At 40.3% G+C, this 20,628-nt stretch overlaps 2 protein-coding genes across 3 annotated transcripts in view; both read right to left on the bottom strand.

The window, feature by feature from the left end:
• The window catches only part of CEMIP (cell migration inducing hyaluronidase 1), a 140,624-nt gene that overhangs the window by 116,921 nt on the left and 3,075 nt on the right, over positions 1-20,628 (bottom strand). The gene's annotated exons all lie outside the window — the stretch shown is intronic.
• The window catches only part of LOC116819847 (cell surface hyaluronidase CEMIP2-like), a 63,309-nt gene that overhangs the window by 39,427 nt on the left and 3,254 nt on the right, over positions 1-20,628 (bottom strand). The window contains exons 5-15 of the mRNA XM_075069091.1: positions 20,259-20,447; positions 19,709-19,878; positions 18,363-18,572; positions 14,019-14,224; positions 12,256-12,325; positions 11,424-11,552; positions 10,170-10,255; positions 8,588-8,719; positions 8,432-8,467; positions 7,374-7,526; positions 4,585-4,762 (exon numbers count right to left, since the gene is read on the bottom strand). Coding sequence (XP_074925192.1) covers positions 4,585-4,762; positions 7,374-7,526; positions 8,432-8,467; positions 8,588-8,719; positions 10,170-10,255; positions 11,424-11,552; positions 12,256-12,325; positions 14,019-14,224; positions 18,363-18,572; positions 19,709-19,878; positions 20,259-20,447 — 1,559 coding nt within the window. The remainder of the gene's footprint in view (positions 1-4,584; positions 4,763-7,373; positions 7,527-8,431; positions 8,468-8,587; positions 8,720-10,169; positions 10,256-11,423; positions 11,553-12,255; positions 12,326-14,018; positions 14,225-18,362; positions 18,573-19,708; positions 19,879-20,258; positions 20,448-20,628) is intronic.

Consider the following 20,628-nt stretch of genomic DNA (forward strand, 5'->3'; position numbering starts at 1 on the left):
CCTAGGAAATACCATCTTTTGTACTATAGACACAGAAAGGAATCAACTTCCAGGTATAAAGTTTGGGGAACAGGGATAAAAAGCACAAGACTGATTTATCTATATCTGTCATTTCATGATTCTTATGGACTTTAGTGGGAACTCTGTCTAAGTGAAGACTATAGAAGTTGGACATCATTTTGAAGATCTTCACTTATATACTATTTAGAGTGATAAATTATATGGACTACATGGTGGGTGATAGGTATAAAGATCTCTTTACTCAGGGTGTTGGAGTATTAGAATAGTAACTATAGGGAGATGGATTAGTAGACAGATACGTGACAAATTTAATCATCAAATGCCTCTTCAATTTAATCACTTGGGTATCATCTCCACATATATAGTACACATGCATGAACATGCACCTACACACACTTATGGAAAAGCCCTATAGGCTTCAATTGAAAATTTTCTATAGATTTTTGTTGAATTAACCAGTGGAATTGAATAAGGAATTGCATCTTTTCAACAAAATTCTATGGGATGGTGCAAAACACCCATAGAAAGAATATCCCTGTCTACTATTACTATCATCATCTTGTGATAATCAATATTTTTACAGAAATGGGTCGCCAGGGAAATTTGTTAACCAGTCTGGACCTACCCCTGTTTTACAGTCACAACTCCCAAATCATTATTGTGCCTCTCATTTCGAAACAGAGATTAAAGGTCCTGATCCTGCAAGCTGATCAGTGCAGGCAGATCCTGATACCTATGCAGAGCCCCCCTGAATTTACTGTAGCTTTAGAGGGCAGGGCTCCACCAGCTTGCAGGACTGGGACTCAAATCAGGTAAGAAGGAACAATCTCTCGTATTATAGAAAAATATGGCCGACAACATAGGACATCTGTTTCTATGGGGTCTGAATCCCAAGCCCATTGACTTTGGTGGAGTTGAGGGCTCAGTTCTGCAACATAAAGATGCCTTTTTACTTCAATGGAAACAAGATTGGCCCCTTAAACCCACAGCCCTTTTCTTTTGCTCCCCCTGCCTCCCATCGTCAGGGCAGAAATGGTTTGTGATTAAGTGCAGCACATTTATCTTCCTGGTTTTTGTCTAGGGCTTTTATTGCGGGGGGGGGGGTCCACACTATCAGAATTGCCATTTTTTAAGTGCATGAAAACTTCAGTTTTGCCTGGCACTCAGGAAACACCACGGTAAGAAGGCATCGTCTAAATATAAAGGCAACTGCTTACATTACAAAGTGCTCCCCTCCTATTCACATAGCTACACGAATCCTGCCAGCGTAAACGCCCTTTCAGCAATTGTGTGCTATAATGGGGAGTCATTAGGCTGGATCCAGGCCCCTTCTCCCCCCAAATATGGCTCCTCTGCGCACTTCCAGCAATGCAAAGGGCCATAAAGCTGTCCTGAACAGGGAGCTGGGGATTCACCTGGCATGGGCAAATCCATAGATGGTAAAGAGCTGCCACAGCCTGCTGTCAATGGGCAGAGCTCCATCTCCAAACTCCAGCTATTCCTGGTAGCTGGAAAAACCACCACAGGAGCCATTAATGGTCAAAGTTAGAACATGCTCAGGGGACTGAACCAGTCCTGGGCTACCTGATGATCATTTGAGCTCAAATGGTGACCTACCACCACTTTTCTCCCCCAGGAGCTGGCACAGCATATAAAGGGGCACAGCTCAGACAGACCCAAAGACTGGGGCTGACATTTTTATTATTCATTAATTTTTTTACACATTTATGAATAGTACAATGGAAAGCTTTCCTAGGAAACTATGTACGAACTCTGAATGACCTAAAGAGAATATTTCCTCCTCCCTGTCTAGATTCTAGCTATGGGACATGGAGGGTATGTCTACACTGCAGCTGGGAGCAAACCTCCCAGCTCGGTAGTCACTCGCAATAGTGGGATTCAAGCTAACGTGCTGAAGACAGCAGCACGGATGTTCCAGCTCGGGCTGGAGCTCAGCCTCCCAAGCTTGAGTACCCAGGTTGAAATATCCAAATGGATATTTTTAGTGTACTAGTTCAAGTCTGTCTACCTGGGCAGGGAGGCTTGATCCCAGCTGCAGTATAGATATATCCACACAGACCAATGGCACTACATGGCCATCTGAATCTTGTGTAGGCAGAGGACCAATGACTGCTTTGAAGATAGCCTTTTAATAGCACTTTATAAGCATTGTTATTCATTTTATTACCTGTAAATGCACAGATTTTCCTTCCCTCATATGCAAGCTTTGTGTTTGTCAACAGAAATGTGAATAATACTTTTGTAGAGTGCAATGTTTTCCTTTCTGTTTCACTTAATTTGTTTTTATACTGTAATTAAAGTAAGACCTGACTAGTTTTATTATTTAGTTATCTAATCAATGAGCTGATTAGCTTGAACAATTAATATCATTATGCACCCAGCATGACTAATAGCTTTAGTATCATTATGCAACTTGCAATAAGGTTTTTGGTTTTTTTTTTTTTTTTTTTTTTTTAGAAGTGACAGTAAAAATAAGCCATCCTTTAGGGAACGTCTTTCAAAATTAATAAAAAGAAGCCTATCGATGGAAATTAACAAACAGCTTAGGGGCTCTATGTTAATTATATGTTATCCACTAAAGCCATTTGCCACAGAGCAATATGCAGGAGGACCTTGCAGTTTTACTTCAGAATCAGCAGCTCTGGATTTAATCTGGATAAAGCAGAATCAAAGTGAAAGGCATTTTTATTAACTGCTGTGGCAGAGGTGGTTAACTGCCTTTTTTTTTTTTAAAACGGTTGGCAAAATATAAGGTAAAAGAGATATTTGTTGGGAATGGACAAACAGGAAGTAATTACTTGGATAATGTAATGAATGTTTTATAATAAACTGAGATGTGTTATTTAAGCATGTTTGTCTTTAATTCAGATTGCAAAAGCATTTAATAACTCCTCTGAAAGTTCTGCCTTGCACACCTCAGATCTTAAAAGGTGTTGCTGTAATAAACTGTCTCCCAGACCAGAAAAGGTGCAGCGACATTAAACAGGCTCAGACCTCAAAAAGTGCTGCAACTTTACACATTTGCATTTTCAATTTTTTCCGCAGGTAACAATCCACTAATGGGCCTAAAAACATATGCATCTGGAGTTAAAAACCCATCTGACAGCCCTTACTCAGGTTACACTCCCACTAGCATCAGATCCACTGCAAGATCAGACCTGTGCTTTTTATATTGCCCTCTAAGTATACTCCTCATTCCATGCTAAACGTTGCACCTTCATTGTGGCTAGTTCACCTGAGGGATGCAAAGAATGTACAACTAAATTATCCCTTACCCTTGTTCGGATTTCATATGTGACATGCATGGGTAATACAGAGGTCTGATTTATTTAAATGCACAAGGATGAAGTGCACTTTATTTTCACAACAGTACCACAGGAGTGACTATGCTAACACAACCTTTATATAAAATATACTCCTGTTGTGTGGATAAGGTGTGATGGAGGAAAGGCAGAAAAGTTGCCTGCTAAGCCAAAGAAAAATGAGGTCTGTCAATATCAGAGCTGTGGAAAACTTCCCTACAAAACAAACCCAAACCTTGAGCTAAGGTTATAGAGGTTCATGAACTACACAGAGGGCCTGGGCCTTGTTTTGGGCAGGCCCGGGATAGGTTACAATCCCCAGAGGGAAGCCACCTGGAGGTCAGTAATTTTTCATGGTTTCAGCCCAACCCAGGCAACTTGTAGTGATTTTGTGAGAGTTTGGTTTTGAGTTTACCGGCTCAAATGAATCAAAAAACTCAAAAACCAAACTCAAAGAGATGTGAATGCCACATGAATCCAAGAGAAAGGCTAGAACACCTAAAGCATTTTACAACTCCTGTCAGCATGCAAATATGGGATCTGATTCGGCAGTCCTTCCTCTCACTCAGTCCCCACTGTGATCCATAGAACTTTCAGGGAAGACCCCAGGATCAGGCCCAAGGTTCTCTCTAGGTATTTAAGCGTATGGCTACACTACCCACTGGATCGGCAGGCAGCCATCGATCCAGCTGGGGTCAATTTATCATGTCTAGTCTAGACACGATAAATCAATCCCCAAGCACTCTCCCGTTGACTCCTGTACTCCACTGCCGCGAGAGGCACAGGCAGAGTCAATGCGGGAGCGGCAGCAGTTGACTCACCGCAGGAAAGACATTGCGGTGAGTAGGTCTAAGTACGTCAACTTCAGCTATGGTATTCACGTAGCTGAAGCTGCGTAACTTACATTGATTTCCTCCCAGTGTAGACTGGGCCTTAGAATTGTACTTCAACTTTCTGGCACTCATGCTTGTTGAAGTTTGATTTGTGTAGCTCCCAATCACCGGGCCAGATCCTCAACTAGAGTAAACCAGTAAAGCTCCGTTGAGGTAAATACCGCTATGGATGACTTACATTAACTGAGATCTGGGCCTCTATGTTAAAACCTTATGCTATTGCAGATTTTGCATCTCTACTCACCCAGAAGTAAGATGTTTCTTGAGTAAACCTCTCAGCACAGTTAAAGACTTTTGAAAGTCAAACAAGCTCAACCAAAACCCATACTCCTATTTTTCTTACTTACACTTCTCTCCATCCTGATCTGGGACACGTTGTTCTGAGGGCTTATCTGCCAGGAATTCTTCATGAAGAAACCAATGGCGCTTGAGTATCGGTCCACAGTGGGAGTAAACTTTCTGAAAGTGCATTTCACCAGCCTAACAGGCCCATCATAAATCTGGAATCCACGGATAGGGAACGTCCTAGGGAAGTTTCAAAATGAACAGAATTCCAGGTTAGACATGTGGGCAGGATCAGTGCTTTCCTCCAAGAAGCAGAGAGAGAAACACTATTTGTCTCTAGCAGTTACACCCTCTTCACATTCCCTAAATCAGGATCATGCTGCTCCAGCCCATGAGGTGCTGAACAACCTCATCACCTTGTAAGAGGCACTCAGCTGTCCCCAGCTAAGGCTCAGAAGAGGAGCAGTGGTTAAGTGAGTGATCTCAGAAATAAAATTCCAGTCCAGAGCAGGATCTTGTCTCTCCCCACTTTATGGCCCCTTATAGCCAGTCAGCTGGGGCAAAAACACCTTAAACAAACAGCTTCCTGGGGAGTCCGCGGAGGTCAGAGAAATCCCAGGGACTGTAGGGCCAGTGTAGTGGCTCCTTTGATACGTCTCCAGCCCAGCCCAGCCATAGGCATAGCTGGGGGACTGTAACATCAGTCTAATCTCCTGCTGGTGTAATGGCCTCTTGAGAGCAGCCACCTGCTGGTTCAATTTAGAACAACCTGGATTTTCCTCTCCCCACAAGCTGCTCCAGGCATCACATGGTCATCCCCAAGGATATGGCCCATAACATTTTATAGTTGTAAGATTACATCTTCAGGGCTGGCCTGTGGAATATGGCCATGTTGCACAGGATATCAAAAATCTAGAAGATGCCATTGCAGTCTCAGGTGAGTCCTGATCCCCCTTTCTTGTTTAAAATACTGAATTCTGTGTTACGCAGATGCCGTGTGACTGCTGAATGGCCTACGGTACCTTCATAAAAGATAATGAAGGGGGCCAGTGGAGACATGTTTACAATTAAATTTGTTCAGAAATTTAGATAAAGCTGGATTGCTCAAGCATCAGAAACAGAAAGCCCACATGTACTTTCTTATCGATTACAGACTCCACAGTTGCATTCAGTGTTGTATTATACACAGCGAGATGCAAGAGTGAGATTTTCTCTTTGAATTTGACTGTAAGTGTCTATCCCAAATTCTAGGTGCTTTAACCAACTAAATTAAAATATAAAAAAAATAGCACCCCAGCATATGGTGCAATGGGAAAACCAGAGGTACATGTGGCAGCCATGTGGGAAAACCCAGTGCTTGATCCCGAGCTCATTGAAACCAAAGGGCTTTGGGTCAGGCCTTTACAATGCCACTGCCTGTGCTATAGCTATTCAGCAGATGGGACTGATTTTAAATGCACTTTGGATTTAGAATTTTATTCTGTTGAAAGATGAGACAGTGTGTCATGTAACAATATTCCTTCTTTCCAGGTTTGCAGTTCCTACCAATAAACACAGGTTATTAAAAGGTGAACGCTGAAATGCAATGGAGCATTCCAAATGGTTGCCTGATAATAACAGTGGCTGTAATTGTTCTGTAGAGATTCAGTTTCATAGCCAGGAATCTCCTATGGTTATACAGATCTAAGGGCTACTTGCATGACAGGCATGTTATAACCAACCAGCAAATACTCAGTCTATTGTTACTCATTGCTTTTTCAAAACATTCCTTAATAGACATTTGTCATGAATGACAATTGTTTTGGAGTTTCTATTTGCTCAAGGCGTGGACAATTGTAGAAATATGGGGGTGTGCACTAACTGTTGAAGAGGGGGGCTGTATTCCTGTAAAGGGAGCTAACAATCAGCCCTAGAAAGAGAAGTGAGATTCTGAGTGACTTTTCTTTTGCTTTCTTTGTCAAACTGGTCATATGTTGTTCGGACAGGAAAAAAATAAATGTACACACACTGGAAAAGGAAAATCAAAAGAAAAATTGCATCCAGTCCCTTGTTTGGTGACTTCAGTGGGAGATTTGCCTGTGTCAGGAATGACGAATCAGGTGCTTACTCAGTAAAGGGTATGTCTATACTGCAATGAAATGCCTGTGTCTGGCCCATATCAGCTGACTCTGGCTCAGGCTGCAGGGTGATAAAATTGCATTATAGATGGTTGGGCTTGGAGCTATAAGACTCTTCCCCCCTCCCTCATGGGGTCCCAGAGCCCAAACATCTACATCAGACTTTTACAGCCCCATAGCCTAAGCATGAACCCAAGTCAGCTGACACAGGCCAACCACTGGTGTTTAATTATAATGTAGACATACCCTACAGGAGATCAAATGTGTGCCAAAGTCTCTTTGGAGTTGGATGCTAAGGTGTACAGGCAGTCTTGTCTCCCCACCCCTTCAGTTCAAATGGAAAATTATCCAGCTTTCCCTATGATGCCACACTGGGTACAGAACAATATTTACAATTGAGTTCTAGTGTAACCAAGAGAGCCAGTCAGCCCAGACATTGGCTGCAATTATAGCACTGAAAAAAGTTCTTGGTTTCTTTCAAACTTTCTAATCCACTCTTCAATGACTAATAAATTAGGCAGAAAAATTACATCAAAGACATCCAGTTGTTAAAGCTCTGACTGCGTTTGTCTGGAGAACAGGTTTTATTTGGATATTCATTGGTTATGCCTGTATAACAAATTTAAACATCCATTTACATTACCCTTTAGTAGTCACATTCATTTCAAAGGCTTTTATTCTATCACATTTTTCTTATGCTAATATCAAGGATAAATGCCAAATGAATAACCTACTTGTTTCTGGGTAGTGTTCTATATTCTCCATTTGCCCCTCTTCCCCAGTAGCTGTTTTGTCCTCCCTGGGAGCCAGTGTTGTTGCTTTCTCCAACAAAGATGGAATGCACAACTTCCAGGCTGGAACCCTCATCTGTTGGGAAAGTTCCATCACTAGAATCAGACAAAGAAAAATGGAAGGTAACTATGTGGCACAGTTCAAAAGACTAATTAATGAATAATTTAAAGGAGCTTTTAATTGCACTTCTGAAACGGTCATTTTTAATCTGAAGAGATGAATCTGCAGGAATTAAAAAACAAACCGTCTTTAGAAACCAGCAAATTAGCATTAAGCACCAGTAATAATGCTAATTTAGTAGTTCAGGCAACTACACTTAGGTCTGATTTTTATATAGCATCCTCCATCCTAAAGCATTTTACAAAGCATGAGCCAAACTCTAGTTCAGAATTGGGAAGTTACAAATTCTTTGAAAAGTGTGAAAAAAACAAAAAACACAGCTAGGGTCTGATCCAAAGCTCACTGAAGTCAATGGAAAGATTCCCATTGTCTGCGACTGGCTTTGGATCAGGCTCTTAAATCACATTTTGTCTCAGAGAGGTTTCTGGTTTACAACAGAACAAACTTTTCTGTTACCTGCAGGTAGTAGGAATGTGGTCAGAAGAACCACTCTACAGCCACACAGAGGGCCTTTTCCTGCCACTTCTGCATGGAAATATACCAAAGGTATGGATATTTTTGGTCTTGCCTTGATGAGACTGAATACGAATCTCCTTAGCATGCACCAGAATGTTTAGTCTAAGGGTTTAGAATCTACTGCCCAAAAGTCATAATGTCTGATTATTGACATATTCCCCAGACATGATAAGGCAAAGAAATTGAAATGCTATATTGCCATTTTCATTAATAACCCTTATGGGAGAGACCTGATGTGGTTTGGGAAGGACATGTGAGATTCTTGCATCTTAATCTGAGCACCAGGGAAGCACCTTCCATTCTTTAATGTTTTAAATTGTGGAGAACCCTGAAAAACACAGCATACCGAGAGAAATGAAATTACCTAGCTAGGGTGAGTCCAATTCCATTGTCTGAAAACCTAGAAAAGAAGAAACATGAATGTGTAACATCAGCTATGCCTCGTAACTTAATTTGTCCTACAAACCCACTTATGTCAGTAATGAGCAGAAGGATATAAACTGTAATTACAGTCACCTACCCACAGTTGCGGAAAATAATGTCACCGCCCCTGGCCCAGGCCCCATGGTCGTTATTTTTAAAAGCGATGAGACCATCAATTAAGGCAGGAACTCGTGGTTTTACAGGGTCAGCATCCTGATGTGGGCGGAACCTGAAGCAAGGAATCTAGTTATTATACCAGAGCAATGGGAAATAACCTTAAACACAGGAGGTCCTGTCAGTCACAGTCACTGATGGGTTTAAGAGAAGTAATTTTGTTTCTATTTTCAGCTGAATTTATGTATCCTGGATCACATTCAAAACAATAGCTTCATTTTGGTACTGCATCTTGTTGCAAGGCTAACACAGAATAAACATTAAGAGTGAAATTCTGGCCTCAGTGAAGTCAATGGAAAAGCACCCATTGATTTCAATGGAGCCAGGATTTCTCTCTCAGGGTGGATTTTTAGAAGGATCTACATGATTTAGGAGCACACAGTAACATCTGCAAAAAGCACCTGTCACTTGGCTGCTTTTAGAAATCCTACCCACAAGCCCCATTGAGTTTCAATGGGACTTGTGTTCCTAAATCACATTGGCATTTCGAAACTCCCACCTTGCAAGAAGATGCCAATTGATGATAATTAAGTGACATGCATGAGCTATTATTCCAGTCTTAAAGTGGGACTCCCATGTCTGAAAGCTTTACTCAGCATGAATCTATAGATTTTCCAATCACTTTCAGAATATTTCTTGCCACACTTGCTGATTACTGAACACTGCCGAATTTGGGAAGGGAAAAAAAAAAACAAACCCTTATTCTTCCCCAGTCCATGTTCACATTGCAGAAGGATGAAACAAACTTATGGGGCTGAGTTGTCCCCTCTGCTCCCAGAAGCAAGGGGGCCGAGGGAGGAGGGAAGCCACAAAAAGGAGAAGTGTCACTTCCGCTGCGTTATTGTCCCTATCCTTCAACTCGGTGGGAAACTCTCAGTGCTCTGTGAAGCTCACAATGTACGAGTGAGGTGGGGCTAGCCAGGACACAGCAGAAGAGAATGGCTGATCTCTACAGCATTGCTCCACGTAAGCCCACAGGATTCTAGTGGGTTAGCCAATAACATTAAGTACTCACTTTCCCTCTCTGTGACATGAATCCCTGGAAGCTTCCCTCTTCCCCACCCCCCATAAATGTATAGACAAAAAAAAGAGACACCCGGGTGTGAAGATTATTGCAAGCAGATTATGTAACAGATGGCTGAGATTGTACCCAAAATCATAGGCACTAATTATGTTGTGAAATTGATTTTATCATCTAGATTTCAGCTGTCATTGATAATAATAGTTAACCAAATTATGAAAACTCCATTCTTTTCAAGGACTCCTCTGCCAACATCTCAGAGCTCCAAGTGCACATTTGTCATTTTTTAAAGCAATACTACAAATGATTCACTGCACAGTTCTGAAATATTTGCCTCTTTATATCCCAGGTTGTGGGTCTATATCCTCAGGCTATTCTACCCATAACAAGGTCCAGCAACGCGCTGAGTATACTGCGGGCTCCTGAAAACACCAGAAGCAATAAAATGAACCCAAACACTTTTATCCATACAGCATTTACTCACCTGGCATTGTCTACAGTAAGATATTCTCGAGGATTTTCAGCACTGGCTTTTGTTGTCTTTACTCCTTTTCCAATAAACAAGCCAGCCTGAAAAATATATAGGAGTTCAATTATTTTAACAAGGAGACCACACAGCACAAGCTAAAGAAGATCAAAAGGTATTATAAATGGAACACAAACATATTTAAGGCACTATAAGCCCTCTGCATGCCAGTGCTTTCCATCCCAAGGATTGGCCTCTGTGCCATTTGGATGTTGTCACATTATTACAGTGGCCTGAGTGGAAACATCAAAGACAGGGCAGAATGCTACAGTGCTATGCCCTTTACATAGTCATTTAAGTGGGTTTCTGAGCCAGAACAAAGAATTTAAACCCCCTCACGCCAGGAAATAAAGCATCCCTGCTGGCCCCGGGAGACAAAGAATGATGTTGCAGAGAGGGAACAGCGCTCCTGCTGAGAGGCAAGACCTTAATTCCTCTTAGATTTGTCATTTCTTTACAATCAAAGCAGAACATGATCCAGTGTAGTGAAGTTAAAGATTGCAATGCAGTGTTATTGCAGAGATGAACCAGCGCATACATGGATAGAGCAAGATAAAGTTGTATGAAGTTCTCTTCATCTCTTAAAGTATATCCTAATAAAACCACCACCACCACCACCACCACCACGTCCCCAATTTGATACAGTAATATTTGTCTCCTCTCCATCTGGAATCCTGAGCAATAATGAAAAAAGGATTCTTATTTGTAGATTCTGTCTTTATGCCTACAGTGCATTTAGACAAAATGTTTTCATGGAATTACCTTCGAGTGAGATTAAAGTTATTGCAATTATTTGGGGGAGATGGGGGAGGGAAGAAGGCAAACCAGGATTTGGCCCTACCCCAGCTATTTTGCAGGGCTCTGGTCACAGCCTCCCACCCACTCACCATTGCAGTAGAGAGTAGCTATAGCCTTCTACCCTTTACACGACATCTACTGCTATGTGCTCTATGTCTACACTACATCTACTACTGCCTGCATTCCTCTATGCTGTGTGGCACAGAGCAGCATACTGCCCACAATCTCAGTTTGTCCATCTGTATAACAGGAATAATACCACCCACGTACATTGCAGAGATGTTGAGACAACTGTTTAGTCAGTGTTTGAACAGCACTATGAAAGTGTTTCTAGCCCATGCGACCTGAGAGTTACCTATAGTAAGTGCTAAATCTTATTATGTTTGTGCAAATGTAGGAAAATATTTTACATGCCTTGAAATTAGAATGGACTCTGTTGTTGTAAAATATCCCCAAGGGAGTAAACTCCGCCTGTGCTTCTGGGTATTGTCCCTCAGACTGTCCAGTTGGAACCCGGTGGAAGATGTACCATATCCCAACATCCTAAAACACAATAAAAAGGCTGAGACTCTGGGGCAGTACAATAAATTCTCAGACTCTATAGTATTTACCTTTGCCAGCTGCACCAATATAAATACAGTATATGAAATCAAATTTTCAAAGAAACTTCTTACACAGCCTGAAAAATGAGCAGGCACCACTTTGTGCATACAAAACCAACACACCTGTCTAAACAAGCTTACTCCACTTGCATGCATAAATGCTCATCCGGGCATATACCTGCAGACTTTGCATGCACATATATTGGGGGTATGAAGAAGGGTAGATGAAATTTTGGCTTAGAGAACATGCCATCATTCATACACAGGATTTGCATGTATAGCTGGGGTTCCAGTTCTTTATTAAACATTATTATTAAATACAATGGTCACCATTAAAAAGTCAGCATTTGCCAACAGAAAAACCACACATTTATTTCCTGCTTTACATAAGGGGAAACTGTGGTATCACATATCAGGTTCTGTGCACATGGATGATCTCTGGACACAAACAGAACTTTCTAGTTCACTAGCAGTAATATTGAACCAGGTCAATAAATTACCTAATTGCCTTTGGCCTTATGCAGCAATTGGCACCCAGATTCTACATTAAAAATGTGATGCCTTTCACACCAATGGCATCAGTAAGTGGTGCATGCATGTGGATTGAAGGTGATATATGGCCCTTGCTGGTTAAATTATATTACCTGAGCACCAGCTGCTGCATTCTCTATCAAATTGTTGTTTGGGTTAGCAATCCAGAATGTGCTGACAGCCCTGAAAATAAAAAACACAAAATGATCCTAAGTAGTAACGAAACAGGAAGGGCTAAGCTTTTATAGCATTGCATTAGATTTTAGCCACAACACTCCCATTGATTTTAAACCTCCATACATACTCTTCATGAAAAATAAAAGCAATGATGTCAGACATGTTCATTTATGGTCCTACATACTGAAAGCATTAAGTTATATAAGGCTATTCACACAAAAATCTGTGCTCTGTTAAAATCAAGTTAAGGAAACCCGAGGTCATTTTTTGAAGAATTTGCTAGGGACAGAATTAAATAGCTATGGAAAATGTCTAAAAACGGAACTTCTGTTCCTCTTTAGAGCTGGGAGTGAGGGAGGAAGATCTAACTCCTTACAGCTTTACGATCCATTCAGAAGGACAACAGAATAAGCAACCTCTGCAAACAGATTATTAATGGGATTAAAGAGCGATACTAATTCCTTTGCTCAAATTCAGGACACTATCAAGCAGAAAGATTTATGGTGGAATAGACAAAAGCTAGTTATATTTATGCAAACATTATGGTTTATTAAAGCAGACTTCCCTTTTTTGTTTAAGAAAAATAAATTTGATGGACAATATATACCACATGTAAGGAAAAAAAAATGTATAACTATGTACTCACAGAAGTTGATTTGATCATTTTTAATCAGAAAATTCTAACAAACATTTATTTCTTAACCATCTTATTACATTTGTTGGGTTTCCATGCTGATGGGAACAGTCCTAAATCAACGAGTATCCTATTGGATTGGATGGTTTGCAGGAATGGCCCAAATACCTGCAATATACCTGTGCTAGCCACAAAAGCAGCCTTAGCATACTCACAGGAGTAATCCCAATGAAGTCAATGGGATCACTTGGGCAAGTAAAAATTATCAGGATGTGGCCCTTAAATTTTATCCCGGAAAATACAGGGGTCCTGGGCTAAACTATGCTCTCATCAGCAACTGTAGTTGAGTCAATGTTATCATATTCATACCCATATTACAATGGACCATTTCTTCAGTTTGGATGTGTACTCCAGCCATCAATAATGAGGACTTTTTTTTTCCTCTGAGCAAAGTGCAACAAAAACATGGCTAATTATAATTTATGCTAATCTTTACATTTGATCCCCTAATGTACTCATGTGCTAATGGCTAATTTACTCTAGACGCTATGATCCAAATTCATCATTGGTGCAAAAAAAAGAAAAGAAAAGAAAAAAAAAAAAGGGAAAAAGACTCTTTTTGAAGTGAATGGGATTTATGTCTGCTTATGCCAGGCTGAAATGAGCCCCATTTATCAGACAGATTTCATGGAACCTCCATTATCCCAATTCAAAAGATTCAGAGATGAGCAAAACACTATACTGTGTTTCTCTCTCACTAGAAACAGTGACAAGAATGGAACTCAATAAATAATTAATTGACTGAGATTCAGGTCTCTCTTAGCACAGACCTCCATGACCCTCCACCTCAAGACACTTTACCTAGTCGCTAATATTTATTTAAAAAATAGAAACTTACAGTAGAAGCTAAAATTTGTCATGACCCCAATAGTACCATGTGTCAAACTTGGGAAAAAAAACCCACTCTGTAAACATCTTAGTTTTACCTCAGTATCATAAATTTAGTACTTTCAAGACCAGATGCTATAAAAAAGTGAAGACTTATTGTATTCGTTGAGGGCTTACATGCAGTCGGTGCTTGGTATAGGTACATAATTCCCATAGACATTGCTACGCATTGCGAGGCATGTGGCTTCATTGCGGTCTGAAGGCAAGATTGTTCCAGGCTTGGTAAGGAGGCCCAAATTGTGGTAAAATGTATTGCGTTGCTCCAGCCCATCTTCAAGGAAAAAACAGTGACCCAAAGTATCATAGCCAATAGTATCTTTCACCTGAACCAATTATACAAAACATGGGTTACATGTTAACTACAAAGATGTTTGTTATTGATAAACTCCAAAACCTTTAAGACCAGTTTTGCCACCCTCACTCACACTGAATGGTACTTTCATCTGTGAGTAGTCCTGAAACTAAATCCAGTAAGGGTAGGGTGACCAGATAGCTACTGTGGGGAAAACAAAAAAAAAAGCCACCACTGAAAAAATGGGACGGGGGGATAATAGGTGCCTATATAAGAAAAAGTCCCCAAAAACCAGGACTGTCCCTTTAAAAAACAGGACATCTGGTCTCCCTAAGTAAAGGTGAACTAATTTGGCCCTTACTAAATTCAGGGCCTTATCTTCCTCACATTGCAGTCAACAGCAAAACTCCCATTAACTTTAATCTGATTAGGATCATATGCATAATTAATAGCAAATGCTGCAATTCTAGGTTTGAAACTGTACTGGATTCTATGTGAGAATATTTGATACAGATACAGTATTGTGATATTTATCAGCATGAGTGTGTTACTCTAGATTTCTTTGAGATATTTCCCAAGTGGGCCTGGGGGGTTGGGGGTGAAGAGATTCAGTAAGTGTTTTAATGCAGAAAAATTTGCACTACTAAATTCAATGAGATGTTTCATCTACATTCTCTGGTTATGAATTCTCCTATGATTTGCAGAGGTTGCAATCCATCATGTCTGCATTCTTAAGATTAACTGGACACATGCACAAAAATATTTCATTAAAACATACTAAGACCAAGCGGACTTAGCATAAGCCTGCTTTGATGTACAGCATTACAGTGAGGATTTCTAAAATGTCTTATAACTGAAAACACTAAAAATCAGGCCAGTTAAAATACTGAGCATTTTTTGCCAAATATTATTTGACAGGTTTCAATGAAACTTTTAAGCTAACTCTATACTTTAAATGTCAGCACATTTATTTGCAGTCTTTACACGGACATTACTCAAATTGATGTCCGTGGGAATGTTGCATGTATAAGGAGCTAGACTAAATAATATGAACCTACATGGCTTCCTCTAGATACAGAGGGATAGTTAAACCAGATATAGTACATGAATCTGGGGAAAAGGATTATTATTATTGTAAGTGTACTTGTATTCAGTGTTTATCTACTGTATACAAGTATACTTACAATATATGAATCTGGAAAGTAGTATGAGAATTGTATGGTACAGACTTATATATAAGTGACACAGTTGCCAATGCCCACTGGCATTCATTTTCCCCTGATAATCAACTCTCTAAATTGGAATCAGCAGCTTTTGTATCTATCTCAATGAGATGTCTAGAAAGCACTTAATATACAGGCAAAAAACCCACAACACACACACACACACACACACACTCACACTTACTGACTGCAGTTTTTGGAAGCCCACTGACAATATTCCCACTCAGAATTCAGGAGCACATGCTCAGACGGAGAGGGTCAGTTGCAACAAGCCTGAACAATCTAGAAGCAGTGGCACTGAGGAGTGTGCTAGTCAGTTCAGCCTTGCTAACAGACAGCTAAACCCATTTCTGAGCTAACAATGCCACGTCTTTGCCAACCTCCTAAGAATGGCAAAGTTCTATCTATCTATATGGGCAGGAACAGTGCTGAGGATGCTTTCAATCAGCAGTGAGCTAAGGAATAAACACATAAGACCAAGTACTCCTCTTTGGAAGAAAATAATGATTAACAATAAATCTCTCCATGCCAGAGAGGCAGAATTTCAGTTGCATCCTTTCATTCTCACGGATCTGGCTGAGGGTTGCAAACTTGGATTTTAGATCCGTGGTGAATGATGAGCCAAAAGCTGACCCTGTGCCTGAAGCAAGATTTAACTTTTAATTCAGGTGGGTTTTTTTGTTTAAGCCAGAACAAGAGAGGAGCTCCCTAGTAATTTTAATATCTGAAACTACACTGACCACACACCTAATTGGGAATAGCACTGTTTAAAGATCATTTATATTTGCACTGAAAATAATCAGGGTCCAAAGAAATATTCCTGCAATCATAATTTTGGCCTGATTATCCTGGTGTATTCATTAATATATATTACAGATAGAAACTAAAGGTTTGGAAAAGAAGTACCGTACTACCTATCACACTGTGATATTGGGAGTAGCAAACTATTATATGTTTAGGAATGAAACTGCGTCCACTCAGCAGCCTTGTGCTCCAGTAGTGTTTCCAATATCAGATAATTAGGATGCTTCCAAATACTGAATTATATATAGCTCAGCAATACAATATAAGTGACCTTCATGCTCTGCAACTTTATACAGTAATGACTACAGTGTTCGGTGTCATGTGTTGTGCATGTCAGTGAAGTAGCAGGCATGTCACAACCCGCTTTTCAGCTGTGATAAGTAACCTAAACTATGCTGTGAGGCTGCTGACTGTGTGCCACGTCACAAAAGAGCTGACATCGGACGCGCCTTTCATCTTGTTGACAGGTACACAATTGTGCCACAAAATATTCCATCCCACCTCGTATTTTACTAAGTGCTCCAGTTTATTCATTCATGGTAGCATAAAACTAGGGAAAAAACCCTGTATCAAAGTTTCTCTTCTCCAAACTCTGAAGCATCACAACATAAGGCCAAATTAATGTGCATATTATATACATTTTAACATATTAGTCAGTTGTTCATGCACCGAGATATTTGTTCCCATCTGAAACCTCAAATCTGTCTAAGAGGACTAGCTACAGATTTATTTTAATTACTGCACTGGAACAAAATGATTTCCTTCACAGATTCAGCTAGTACATTTATCTACTCATTGATCTGGGGACTCAGAGCCTTTGCAAACCCATATGCTATCCCTGCAGGGCTAGATTTTGCATTTGGGTTTCTAATTTAGTTGACAGATGTGGAATCTCAGTCAGACAGCTCCCTACTGACTACACTTTTGACAAGTCTGAAGAGCGCAAGTTATTCCAGTTAGTCAACATTAATATATCCTCTAATTGTTCACCTGATTCAAAAGGTCTAATATAAATAAATTATATTTGTGAGGAAGGAAAGGGAAGACACTACTTATTCATAGACTCATAGACTCTAGGACTGGAAGGGACCTCGAGAGGTCATTGAGTCCAGTCCCCTGCCCTCATGGCAGGACCAAATACTGTCTAGACCATCCCTGATAGACATTTATCCAATCAACTTTTGGAGGTTCTGCCAACACAACACTTAAGATATATGAGGAACTGACAATCAACCCTTTTTGGAGGAGATCTGGCCAATGCAAACAGATCTTCAGGCCCATAGAAGGTGCTTTCAGCCCCTGACTCACAAGTACAGTACCAAATGGGCACATACTGCAAAAGCAGTATTAATATGTACATGTATAGGAGCAAGAACAACGTTTCATGAAGAGTGCATAGGGATCATGGATAGATCAGGGTGGGGGAGGATTATGACTAAACACAGATAACATGCCCCACAAGTACTTCCCTGCCAGTGGGGCCTCACTTCAGCACATCACGCTATTTCATGGAGGGGGTAAGGAGAACATAGAGATGCAGTGGAGAAGTTTCCTGAACAAATCTTGGCACTTTCTTGGTTGGGCACACAGTTTCTGGTAAGCCCTATTCCACAGTGAACTCTGCCATAGAGTTTGACCCAACACCAAATTCCCAAGCTCTGTTGGTTTTGCAGTGGACATTTTGGCCCTTCTTGCTCACATTTCTTTCCCCTTGGTTTTACAAATATTTTTGTATTAGCCCAACATTGTTCCTGGCTTCAACTATAGCTCTTGATTGTATCACTGTTGCAAATTCCAAAATCGGTAACTTTACCATGTGTTGATGAAGATGATTGTGATAGTGTGAAACTTTCACTGAACAGATTGCTCAGAACAATCAAAGATTTCACTATCTAATCATTCTTAATTATAAACATAATATACAGAACTTGAAATTTCTTTCAACTAGTAGGGCCACTATAGTGTCAATTCTAAAATTTAACTATTTCAAGGTTCAATCCAACAGATACACTAGGAAAAAAACAAGTCATGCGGCAAAATACGTAATTGCATGGCGTTAACGTGTGTGTAAGGACATATTACACATTTTTTAACATTCAGCAAAATAAAGGAAGTAGTTTGTCAGTAAAATTTATCTCTTACCAGAAGGCCATGTGTTCCATGTATGGCAACACACCTAGAGAAACAGTGGTGTATGGCCAGATTATCCAGGTAAGTAGGGGATTCATAGCCTCCTTTCTCATCCACGTCTCCAGTCATGTGAAAATGAATGGGATAGCTGCCCAGTATTTGCTGCCCCATATTTTTTAATTCCACTCCTGCCATGTGAACGGAGGTAAAATTCCTTTGGATCTATTGAGACAAATACAGACCTAAGGAAAGAATTTGCAGTACAAGAGTATGACAGCAAAAAAACCAAACAATTGTTAAACAAGCATCAAGTAACAAAGTACTTGATCCTGCAAAGTGCTAATCTGCTCCCACTGATTTCAGTATAGGATTGGATCCAAAGGTTGCATCTTTCTACATCTGTCTCAACTTCCCAAATACTGAATGGGTAGTGGTGTCCAAAATAGACAGTATTGAACCATTTATACCTAGCAATATACACACTTATTTAAAGCTATAGAAAAAAATACTACTGACAGCTAGCAAAAAGTCATATTCAACATCTTTAAGGTGCCACCAAAAGTCTATATTTCCTGGTAGCTACATCTCAATCAAATGCTATTGGGCTAGATTTGCTGCATAGCGCCATTGATTTCACCACCTGACCTCACTGAGGGCACTCTGATTTACATCAGCTGAGGGTCCATCCAGTTATTTGTGGGGGAGAAAGGGGGAAAAAAAACAAAAAACACCTCTCCAAAAAACACAACAGTCCAGACTGTGATTGGGATCTGCATGGCTGCACAAAGATAAAGCTCTAACATGATCCTTGCTTCCTTGAACAGCTGCCCGGGGCCACTCACAATAGTAGACCTTGTGCTCTGGAAAACACAGGGAATGCTTGCTCCCACTATCCTACAGAGATTAGTATACTGAAAATGAAAAGGGATATGAACTTGGGATCAGGACCCACCCCACCACCACATAGGCCTGTGAAGCAGGGTTGATGCACTGAGGGACGCAGTGCTCCATCCTAGTGAATAAAGCAAACTGTGCCTCTGGAGGGAGTAAAGTCTCCTTCTTGGGTAGTGTAACTTCCCAAAGACCCCTACTCAGGGCTACGGCTTACAAAAGCCAAACTAACCCAGAGGAGGATAGAAGTGTATATTACACCTTATATTAGAGGTGAGCCAGAGGGTGTAATTTCATTGTGGATCAAGTTTTGCAAATAGCTCAATAACTTTTTAGTATTCTCTCTCATTACGTACAAATACATACCTGCTGTACCTGGGAAAAAACTGTCATTTTACATTACTCCTGTATAAAGTTGGATAGTAAATAAATATCTGAAGTTGAGAGAGAGGAAAAAAGCCACTTACTTTAATCTGTCCTCCAAATGTGTCATAGGAGAAAAACTGGCATTGGTTTTGTCCATAACAAGAGTCCTCCATTTCTCCCTGAATAAGTATATTTCTAGTCAGGAGACCAACTTCTGCCCTCATGTCTATGCCATCTACAACTTCCCCGATATGAAGATAAAGTGGGCTGCCTGTGGGGGGGGGGGGAAGAGTTATATTTGAATTTAGCTAACTTTACTATCTTCATTCAGCACAGAGTTCTAAACACACACACAATATTCTCACAAGATTCAGTCAGTCATTTTAATTATAATAAATTTCTATGTGTTTCACAACTGTGAAGGGTCAGATCCTGCAAGTGCAAAGCACTTATGTTGAAATCACTCAGCAACCAGCCAGCAAACACAGGCGAGTAGCCTCATTGCCTTTAACGGACAACACTTTCTTGTGTAAACTTACATGCTGAAGCATTTGCAGGACTGGGCCCCAGTTTTGCAAACTTCAGCTAAAGAGGAGTTAAAAAGTGACAAATAGTTTTTGCACAGAAATATCTTAAGAATGTATTTCATACCATCAATTTTCACTTGATTACTTTTACATTCAGAGCAAGGAAGGAGATTAAATTCTTCAGCTTGATGCATGGAATAGTCAGTGCTAGCAATGACTATCCTATCACCAGGTAGCCAACTTGTAACCTCATCCACTAAGTTAAGAATTATGCCTTTGGACACTTCCACTCTAAATCCATTATGAGGAATTCCTAGGGGGAAAAACAGTCAGTTATTCTTTACTGCTGTGTACCAGTGCATTTTGGATAATTGCACAGAGTATCTACTCAATCAATTTTAATGAAATAATTCAAGGTCTCATATCCTTTTATGGGGCATAAAGACTCTGCCCAATTATTATTTCATGACATTTTTTGTCTGTGATCCCCATGC

Source organism: Chelonoidis abingdonii, chromosome 9, assembly GCF_003597395.2.
Source record: "Chelonoidis abingdonii isolate Lonesome George chromosome 9, CheloAbing_2.0, whole genome shotgun sequence".
Taxonomy (NCBI): Eukaryota; Metazoa; Chordata; order Testudines; family Testudinidae; genus Chelonoidis; species Chelonoidis abingdonii.